This window comes from Agelaius phoeniceus, chromosome 2, assembly GCF_051311805.1.
Source record: "Agelaius phoeniceus isolate bAgePho1 chromosome 2, bAgePho1.hap1, whole genome shotgun sequence".
Lineage (NCBI taxonomy): Eukaryota > Metazoa > Chordata > Aves > Passeriformes > Icteridae > Agelaius > Agelaius phoeniceus.
Window position 1 is genome coordinate 88,277,574 of NC_135266.1, and position 10,745 is coordinate 88,288,318.

The 10,745-nt window shown below is 49.7% G+C and overlaps 1 protein-coding gene across 1 annotated transcript; it reads left to right on the forward strand.

Annotated features, from left to right (window-relative positions):
* The first annotated feature begins 4,187 nt into the window (after positions 1-4,187).
* On the forward strand, positions 4,188-10,745 carry AICDA (activation induced cytidine deaminase). Its single transcript, XM_077174674.1, has 5 exons — positions 4,188-4,192; positions 8,460-8,640; positions 9,857-10,127; positions 10,278-10,393; positions 10,692-10,745. Exons 1-5 carry the CDS (start codon positions 4,188-4,190, stop codon positions 10,743-10,745), a joined length of 627 nt encoding a protein of 208 aa, XP_077030789.1.

Below are 10,745 nucleotides of genomic sequence, written 5' to 3' on the forward strand. Positions count from 1 at the left end.
CAGATCAAGAGATGCTCATGAGGACTTCCCGCCAAGGAAACCTTGTACAACTGCAAGGTCCTCAGCACACGACTGACAGCCAAGGAACGTCCAACACACAGTTTCTTACTGAACTCCCAAGACTTCTGTCTCAGTCTCTCCAACAAAGTACTTCTCCAAAGACAACAGGGAAGTTAAAATCAGGATTTACCACCCAGGCCCCAGTGCAAGCTCTTTTTGCAGGGAGTAGCACGAGCTGCAGCACTGCACAAACTTGAGCTAATCACAGGCAAAATGGTTTGCAAAACCATAACCACAGCTAGAAGGTGAGCCTCATTGTGAAAAACAGCAGTACAAAACTGAGTTTCTCTCTGTGGCTAGCAGATAACTGCAGAGATATGGAGCCAGTGACTTCCACTGAGGAGCAGGAAAATCTGATTTGAAACAGCATGTGGGGTGCCCAGGTGCCTACAGCTGAGCTGTAGGAGAGTGCAGTAACACTGGAACAGTGCCTGCAGCTCCCTGAGCACACAGAGGGCATTCTCCAGGTCAGCACAGAGTCAGGAGCCACTTGAGATGGGCAGGGCATGCTGGAGGCTGAAGCTGCAGGCACTGCAATGGCAAGCAGCAGGGTGCCAGCAGCTCTGGTAGGTACTCTACCCCCCATCTCTCAACATGGGGAGGGCAGTTCTGCTTTCATCAGAGAGCCTGTTTCTCTTAGCATAAATGAGGGAAGCACCCAGCCATGTCACAGCCTCAAGCCAGAGAACACACTTGAGGACATTTAGCATAAGGATGTGGATTTTGCTCACATTTTTTATCTGCAGTCATGATGGGGAAGCCATTCACTAGGTCTCAAACTCCCCAACACAATCTAGCCCCTTTCCTGCCTTTCTGCTGGTGATCCCAGAAGGTGTCAGTCTCTGGTAGCAAGGGCTGGAAGTGCTGTGGCCTAGAGACATGGTGGAGGGTACTAGTACAGGCAGGGAGACAAAATAATTGTGGGGTCACAGGGCCAGAATTAAGGATTATTAGTTCCTGTAAGAAGGCCTGGGCCGGGCTGGCAGAGAGCTGCAGGGCAGGAATGAGAAGCACTCACAGGGCTGCGGTTAAAAAATGTACACTCAATTCTATAGTTTCACCCTCATTTGCCTTGTCCCCCAGCACCAAAACAAGCTCAACAGTGAAACAAAAATAAACTGCAGGTCAAGTCTCCAGGTAAAGATTTTGCAGTGCAAGCCTGGAAAGCTGAATTGCTAGTAAAACACACAATAACATATAACCTTTAATCACACGCAGCAACCAGATGTCCTCAATTCTGCATCAGTGGCATCATTGACAATCCTGCAGCATGCGGCAGTGCAAGTTTTGTAAACTCACCCTCCCACACATCCTGAGCTCCTGCCTTTTTTACTTCCCCCTTCCCTCTCATAACCTGGAATCCCTGCTCTTGTCTAATTTAGATGCAGCCTCCGTGACACTCACCCCACAGTGCTTTAGCTTTGCCTTTGCAAACCCCAGCACCACACCATCCCTCTCTGGTGAAGTCCACCCCAGGCAGACCACACACACATCCTCACAGCTTTTATAAATATCTGTGGTGCTGCACATTCCGCAAAAATCACTGCTTTGTAAAGCAATGGCTGAAACCTTCTCCCCAGGCACAGCATCCACTGCTGCATCACAGGAAGAGGTGGCAGCTCTAGGGACAAGGCTCTCTCCCCCATGTCGTAACAGTAAGCTGCTCTATATCTGGTGTGGAGGGGTTTTTTGCACCCAAGACTGGAAAAATGGGAGAGGTGTGCCCGGCACAGGTGTCTGAGCAAGTGCAGTACCTTTGTGTTGGGTCTGTCATTCTAAGGAGGGTGAGGAATCTTTGTGGAGTGAACACAGTGAAATGTGTGTGTAATAAATAAGCATTTTGGTGTATAGTCTCAGGCTTAGTATATGCTCATATTATGTGAGCGTGTTCCATGTGCTTATAATAAATAAGCATAAGAGCTTATTTATCAGCCAGTGCCTTAGTGCAAGGAGCTCCACCACTCCCCTGCTCAGCATCTCTGTGCAAGTCAGTGGCTGTGGTGCATCAGCACTTGTGGAGCAGAGAAAGTTTTTCTGTTTGAGGTTTTCTCTTGAGGCCAGGGTGAGCAGGTGTCTGCGTTTCTTGTGTTCAGTGCAAAACCAACCAACTGGTGACAGAGGCGCTACTTTCAAAAGGCGATTTCTGAGCAAAGGGTGAATGGAAAAAATAAATATATATTTATAATGGCATGCACCAACACATGACTTCCTGTTGACTAAACAAGCAACCTCTCCTCTGCTTTGGGGGAAGATAATTTAAATTATTCACTGTATTTTTGCTGTCTAATTTCTTGGTAATTTGCTTTCTGAATCTTTCGTAAAAGCAATGGTGTCATTCCTCCTCTCACCCCACCTTACACCTGACCACTGCTCTTCAGCCAGCACTTATTTCTCTGTTCTCACTCCAAAACAGAAAATAAAGCCCTGAGTACAAGAAGCCTGAAGGGATGCTAGAACATTCTTCCATGATCCCAAAAAGCTGGAGCAGTGTCTCTTGCTAGATAACACAGCAGCACAGGGACTCTCTTCAGGCTTCCCCACCAGCCTTTAACTGACCCAGGCTTTGATCAGAAACCGTGATGGAGACATCTTCAGTATCTTCCTCTCCCATCTCCAAAGAGGTTTTCACTGAACAGAAAGGACAGAAAACTGAAGTGGTCAGCATAACCCTTTGGGTATGAGCTCCCAGCCTATGCTTGACTCATGAAACAGATTTGGAAATTTACAACCAGGGAGAAAGCTGGACAAGTAATGAGATCAGGGATCAGCAACCTTTCCACGGCTTTCTAAACTTTTTTTTTTTTTTTTTTTTAACCAGAGCAGGGATGGTATCTGCTAATGAGCAAAATCTTGCTGTGGCAAGAGAGTACAGCTCCTGTTTTAGGCAGAACTGCATAGGAACTGAAGGTCCCTCTTGAAATGTCCCCTGGACTTGCTACAAGACTCTAAAGCACATCCACACCAGCAGGTTTCTGCTCTGGGGATTAGAGATAGAGGCAGAGAATCTCTGCCACTGACTTCGTGCACTTGGACCTCACATGTGAAGGAAGTTACCAGTCTAAATGAAGGGCATTAGAAAGCCTCCAGCAGCACTTGGACTTGAGAGCCTTGCCATCAATTATAGTTCATCTGTTTGTTCATCCATTCTTTCTTTTTTATCTCTGTGGAGAGCAAAGAAACTCTCAACATTTAGGGGAAAGAGCATGTTTTAAACATGGAAGGACAAATTCCACTTACAGCCAGGACCAGAGAAAGGATCTAGTTATACATTTTATGAGACTTGACATGTAAAACCTTTCAGAAAATAATTTTGCACCAATTAAATTTATGGGGAGAACCAGGCTGGCCATGGAGATATTTCTTGACTCCTTTCAAAGTAGAAAATTTATATAAAATTTTGTGCAATCTTTTGGCTATGAAAATTGAGAACCAGCACAAGAATAAAGGCGAATTTACTTGATTTATTAAACGAAACACAAATGGTTATGATCTCTAAGAAGCAGATTTCCCAGAGTGTTTTCCTTTTTGTTTTTGCTTTTCTCTCTTTTTCTTTTTATGTCCTGTGTAACAAATGTGCCCTTTGAATTATTAAAAGAAATCCGGTATTAAAGTGTGATTGTTGCTCTGACCTAGGAGGTTTTTCACAAGGTGCTGTTAGAGCAAAGGCTGAAAGGGGACTGCTGTTTCATTAGCCAGAGTGTTCTCTTAGGCTCTGTTAAGTAGGACAGGGATTCTCAAGGATTTCAGTCTTTTCTAACTTTGGTCAAGCACTAGGAGCCAGATCCTCAAGGAGGATAATTGCCACATCTCTTGAGACCAATGCAGCTGCCAGAATGTGTGTCCATTGAGTTTGTGTCCCACCCAGGCATTTCCCTGAGGAGTAGGACAGCCCATGCCTGGGCTTTGCAGGAGTGCTTCTCCTTTTCCTGGAGTATGCCATGCTCTCTGCTCTCAAAAACAAGTCCTCTCCAAGCGCTCGGCTACAGAGTCTGCTCTGCTCTGGCAACTCATCTCTCCTTTGCCTGTTTTTGCATATACTGGTTTCACAAAGCCTTAGCATTCTGAAAACCAGTAAAATTAATAAGGAAAGTAAATCAAGCAGAGAAAAAACGAAGAGCTAGCCTAGCATGAGGTAAACAAAAGCCTTGCTTCTCAGCCCTGCCCGCTTGGGGCAGAAGCAGAGCAGAACGTGCCCTGGCTGCCTCCTGGCACCCTGGCCAGCCCAAGGCACTGCCCCAGCCTCGCTGCCCTTCAGCCCTGCACAGGGGGTGGCTGCCAGCAGCAGCAGAGCCTGGGCAGCCCAGAGCAGTGCTGGCAGAGCAAAGTGTGTGCATCCTGAGTGCCAGCCTGGCTGTGACAGCGCAGACCTCAGTCAGGGGGTCCTGACTGTCACCCTGCCACCGGCAGAGCTCGGTGCTGGGGCCAGCACCACCTGGAACAGCAGGATCAGGCCCCTCTGGTCACTCCCCACTGGTGCTTTGTGTGCAGCTTTGCAGTGCAGGTCTGCCACCACTCCTGGCATGTTGACAGGGCTCAGACACTCGTGACAATGTTCAGGTGCCAAGCTGAGGCCAGCCTCTCCCCACTGAGCCCTGGGAGCTGAGTCCCTCTCACTCTCATCTTCAGTTCAGTGCTGCTCCATGCAACTGCCAGGCCTTCAAGGGGTCCCAGAGGAGCAGGGAAAGTCTGCCCACAAGCTGCAGTTCCCTGAGCTCCTTCCAGCAGGGTGGCTCCAGGCTGCTGCACAGAGCTGCCTCTGTGCTGGAGGGTCACCACCATCCCTGCACAGCTGCGTGATGCAAAGCCCGGAGGGATGGTGTGGTTTTGCCCACATTCACACTAGTGGTACACAAGCTCTCAGGCCCCCCTCTAACCACTAGACAATGTTTCCTGCCTTGTTATGCTATTGATATTATTTCAGATATTTTTGCAGGTGGGAGGGGGCCGGTAGGCAGTGCAAGGGGGGGTGGTGGCCAATGGGTGCTGAGCATCTTTCAGAACTGATGCCCCTTTGCATCTCAACATCTTTCCCTTCAGCTCCTGCAGCTCCAGAGACCCTTCTAACTCCTCCCTCAACCACACCCCGATGAAAGCCAGCAGGGAATAGATAGGGGTGAATGGGGAGGGGACACACAGGCCAGTCCACATTTCGGTACATCAGGTCAGAGGGCTGCACAGAGTCTGTGAGATAACCTCCTTGTGATCTCATCACCTGAGAGAGGCCCTGGGAGTCATGGACAGGTAAAAGGAGTGTCTCTAGTTTCTTACTCCAATGAGAAATGAGAGTCTTTCTGTCAGAATTAACTTGCTTTCCCTGTGGTGTTGATCATCCCTTTCCCCATCTGCCTCACTGATCTAACTCCCTGCCTGTCCTGCTCTTGAAACTTGCCTCTCTGTGTCTCTGTTGTTCTTTCTCTTTGACTGTCTGCCACCTGTACTCTTTCCCTTTCTGTAATTTCTTTCTTGTGGCTATTCTCTGTTCCTTTCATTGTTTTTCTTTGCTAGAAATAAAGGATGATAACAGAAGGATGAACGGTCAGATACTATCTGCCGCTTAAGCCCCTCAATCCTCTACTTGCACTGCAATTAGTCTGTGAGCTTATTATGGCTAATCACTCTCCACAATGGCATACTATGCACATGCTCAGGGGGCTTCACTCTGATTTCATGAAGCTTTATTTGAGGAGAAGATCTCTGTTCAGGCTGCTTCTTCAGTGCCCAGGTGCAATCACAGCTCCTGTGTCCTTGCTGCTTTCCCTTGAGCTATGCTATAGCCATAGGAGTTGCATGTGTATCCAGCAGTTTACACCTAGCCAGACACCTGCTCAGTTGCTCCACACAACATCTGTTCATTCATTCTTCTGTTTGCACCAGCCATTCTGAAATCCTCCCTGGGAAAAAATCCTCCCTGGGATGGTGAACTCCAGAGGAAAGGGAGAAAAAGAGCCGATGTTAATGAACATTTCTAGTTGAACAAGTGTCTTCTGTGATTCAAATTGTCATTGATTTGTTCTGAAACTGAAAAATAATCTAAGTGATCATAATTTTATTTTTCTGTGGTTTGAGGTCATTTCTTGTTCTTCACTCTTATTTGCATCCACATGCGACTCTGCAGGGTCAAAAACATTGAATAGAGAAGAATTGAATGAGATGAGAAAAGGGACAATTAGAAGAAGAATCAGAAACATTTTGAAAGCAAATTGTTCTGCACAAAACTTTTTAAAAAATATAAAAGGGAAAGTCTGTTTTCCCTTATGTTTTTGATGTGATAAAAAGCATTTTTCCAAATGGGTTTTAATGAAACATCAACACAGTTGTAATTGTTTTTCACCTGGCTTATATGTTTCTTCAGCAAGCAGTTGCCTTGTGCACAAGGCTCAGTTCTGTTTTCTGCAGTTGTGGCACACCCCAGGTAAGTGCTTTGCAAGGCTCTGACCTATCACACCTGTGCAATTGTCTGGGCTATTCTTTCTGGACAACCTAAGGATCTGTCACCATAGAACAGATTGCCTCTCCAGCATCTCTGTTACAGGGCACAATCTTTTCCATATCCCTGCAATAACACATCTAAGGCTTACAAACCTGTGGTGAGCGACTGGTTGATAATTTTGGGGAGAAAAAAAATTGGGGAGACCAATATGTGTGTGAGTGTGTGTGTTAGGAATATACACAGGTGTTCATTTGTAAGTGTTTGCACAAAGGCAGGGAAATAGGGTGAATCCAAGGTGGTAGGGAGTGAGTCAGCTCCAAGAGTGAGAAAGATGATGAAGAACATACCGTGGGTATGGGAAACAGGCCCACACCATGAGCAGCCAGAGAAAGGGGTGACGGAATGCAGTGGGATCAGCTCGTGCTCTGCTCCTGACACAACCTGCAACACACCAGAGCAGGACTGCAACAGAGCTTACAGGACAGACCTCCAGGAACAGCCTCAGACTGCTGTTGGGCTGAATGAGATACTTAATGGGGATGCTTTACCCTCCTGAGTGTGTGCAGTCTTCTCTGTGGACCTTCTTCTAACAGAAGACAAGCTCGAATGTGATGTGCTTCTGCAGGAGCCTGTCAGCACAAAGCATGGCACAGCAGAGTATGGGTGTGCTTCCTCTTTCAGTGTGAGCAGGACAGGCATTTGTGCACTGCAGGCTGAGGGAGACAGGGCAGGAAAGAGTTGTCTGCCTGTCTGTGGGACAATAGGGCAGCAAGGCTGCCTGAGGGAGAATGTCTGTGATGCAGGAGAGGAGCAGTAGGCAGTGACACACAACCTCAAATCACATCACTAGGTAGCAAGAGGATGTGCATGACTCTGTGAATGAGTACCTGTGATGCAGTGGCCATGTGTCAGGGTGCACAAGGGACAGAAGCTCCTGGAGGGGCAGAGAGGATGCCTGTTAGCTGGTCATCAAGTGCTCTGCAGTGCTCAAGCTCTATGGTGACACTAGCAAACAGATGAAGGGTGTATACAAGTGCCTAGACTCTCAGATTTAAATTCCTAACAAACCCAAATTCCCCTTTTCTACACTTCACTGGAGATCTTCTGGAAAACCCAGCTCAGTATCTCTTAAACTTACCCCATCTTTGTGCTGAACATCAGCCTAACAGTGGGAAAAGATGACAAAGGACCTGATTATTTTTAACCTATTCACTTCTGTTTTGCATTGCTGCGGGGGAGGTGAGTATCTCACCTCAATGAACCCAGCTGCCTGTGTCCCTCCACTTGGCAGGGAGGCTGTTAGAAATGGCTCATGACTACTTTACACCCTCCCTGTGCTCCTGCTGCCTGTCCCCAGCATGGTCCCTGGGCACAGGAGCAGGCCCATGCCAGTCTTGATGTCTGTCTGCTGTGGAAGTGGTACTTGTGTCTGGGGAAGTGTCAGCATGGCTACCATTTAAATATTCCATCAGCTGCTGGGTGGCATCTTTCCCCGGTCCTGCACACTTTCAACTCTGCTCTTCTTTTAGGCCCTGCTTGGAAGGCATTCAGTCCAGTGTTCTCTGAAGAGATTCTAATTTGGTCCATCCCTTGCCCCAGTGGATTTTCTGGGTTTCATATAGCAAAAATAACATCTCTTGATGGCTGAACTCCACACCCTCTCATCTTCACAGGTCTTCTCAGATGCCTTCATCCTCCTCCCTCCCTGGTGTCCATGTTCTGGATATTTTCAGATATTTTCACACTCTGCCCAACCATAGTTGCTGTTTGACTAATCACTATTAATTCACACACCATTTCCACTCACAAGGTCACCTGCTTCATCCCCAGAGTCACGTCTGCATCCTTTCCCTAGAACATTTCATGCAAATTACCAACACTCTTCTCGTACAGAGAGGCTTGGATGTGAAGAGGATATTTTTGGTGCTGAGCCCTCAACAGAGACATGGTAAACAACTGGCTGCACGAGTAAATGTAAATTCTCTCTTGTCTTCTCCTGCAGCATCCTCATGCAAAGGAGACTCTTCCTCTACAACTTCAGGAACCTGCGCAAGGCCAAGGGCCGGCGTGAGACCTACCTGTGCTATGTGGTGAAGCGCCGGGACAGCGCCACCTCCTGCTCCCTGGATTTTGGATACCTGCGCAACCAGGTGGGGGAGGGAACACCTTGCCAGCCTGTTCTGGAGCCCGCAGCTCCAGATTGCCTGGGACAGCGGGGAGCAGAGGGCTGTGACAGCAACACCTGGGCCCTGTGTTGGTGCAGGCACACCTGGGCACTGTGCAGGTACAGGCACACATGGGGCTGTGCTGGTACAGGCACACCTGGGCACTGTGCAGGTACAGGCACACCTGGGCACTGTGCAGGTACAGGCACACATGGGGCTGTGCTGGTACAGGCACACCTGGGCACTGTGCAGGCGCAGGCACACCTGGGCACTGTGCAGGTACAGGCACACCTGGGCACTGTGCAGGTACAGGCACACCTGGGGCTGTGCAGGTACAGGCACACGTGGGGCTGTGCAGGTACAGGCACACCTGGGGCTGTATTGGTACAGGCACACCTGGGCACTGTGCAGGTACAGGCACACCTGGGGCTGTGTTGGCACAGGTACACCTGGGCACTGTATTGGCACAGGCACACCTGGGGCTGTGCAGGCACAGGCACACCTGGGGCTGCATTGGTACAGGCACACCTGGGCACTGTGCAGGTACAGGCACACCTGGGGCTGTGCAGGCACAGGCATACCTGGGGCTGCATTGGTACAGGCACACCTGGGCACTGTGCAGGTACAGGCACACCTGGGGCTGTGCAGGCACAGGCATACCTGGGGCTGCATTGGTACAGGCACACCTGGGCACTGTGCAGGTACAGGCACACCTGGGGCTGTGCAGGTACAGGCACACTTGGGGCTGTGCTGGTACAGGCACACCTGGGCACTGTGCAGGTACAGGCACACCTGGGAGCTGTGTTGGCACAGGCACAGCTGGGCACTGTGCAGGCACAGGCACACCTGGGCACTGTGCTGATTCACACCGTTTGAGGGATGCAGCCTCCGGGTAAAGCTGTACTTTGTGCTACCCCCAAGTGTGTTACCAGCGAGACACCCTCACTCCCTGCTGCTTTTCCAGTCTTCCTACCTTCCTGCTTAGCTCCTGCCCATCCCGTTCGTACATCCCTCCACACCAGTGCCCACCAGCGCTTCTCTAGCCCTTAAGTACTGCCGTGCCTCGTCCCCGTGTGTGCCGACCCGAGAGCACTCCCCGCACCTTGCTTCTCCTCCCTCACACCCCATCCAGGCCAGCCCTCCCTGCCTGCCCGTCACACCCTGCTGACTCCTGGCCCCTGTCTCTCCCGGTTTCCCGAAGATGGGCTGCCACGTGGAGGTGCTCTTCCTGCGCTACATCGCAGCCTGGGACCTGGACCCGGGACGCTGCTACCGAATCACCTGGTTCACCTCCTGGAGCCCCTGCTACGACTGCGCCCAGCACATCGCCAGCTTCCTGCGCTCCTACCCCAACCTGAGCCTCCGCATCTTCATGGCCCGCCTCTACTTCTGCGAGGAGCGCAAGGCAGAGCCCGAGGGGCTGAGGCGCCTGCACAAGGCGGGGGCGCAGATCGCCATCATGACCTTCAAAGGTGAGTTGTGCAGGCAGGAAAGAGATGATGGAGAGCTAAGGCATGCTGGGGAGAAGGTAGGGCAAGGAGCCAGAGAAGATGATGCAGAGTGTGGTGATTTAGTGATCAGTGTCCTGTCAAGCGCCTGTAACTCCCCCATGTCTTGCACAGATTACTTCTACTGCTGGAACACATTTGTGGAGAACAGGGAACAGGCATTCAAAGGCTGGGAAGGGCTGCATGAAAACTCTGTCCATCTTGCCAGGAAACTTCGACGAATCCTCCTGGTAAGGGACAATTCTCCTTCTTCTTTTTCCAATGCCTCTTCCCCCAGTTTATTCCTCTCTTCCTCACCATAATTCCTCTCTGCACTTGCTGCTCATCCCTGCCATCTGCAGTTTCATTCACTCATGTGTCTTCATATTCCACATCCCTTATGCCTCTTCCTCAACTTTCTTCATCTCTCCTCTCCTTGTTCACTTCTCCTTCTTCCCCCTCTAATCCCATCTCCTGCCATTCCTTCCTCATATTCATGGGTTCCTGCTCACTTGACAACTGATCTACCATTTCTATTTTGTCCTGCAGCCACTGTACGAAGTAGATGATTTACGAGATGCTTTTAAAATTCTGGGACTTTGA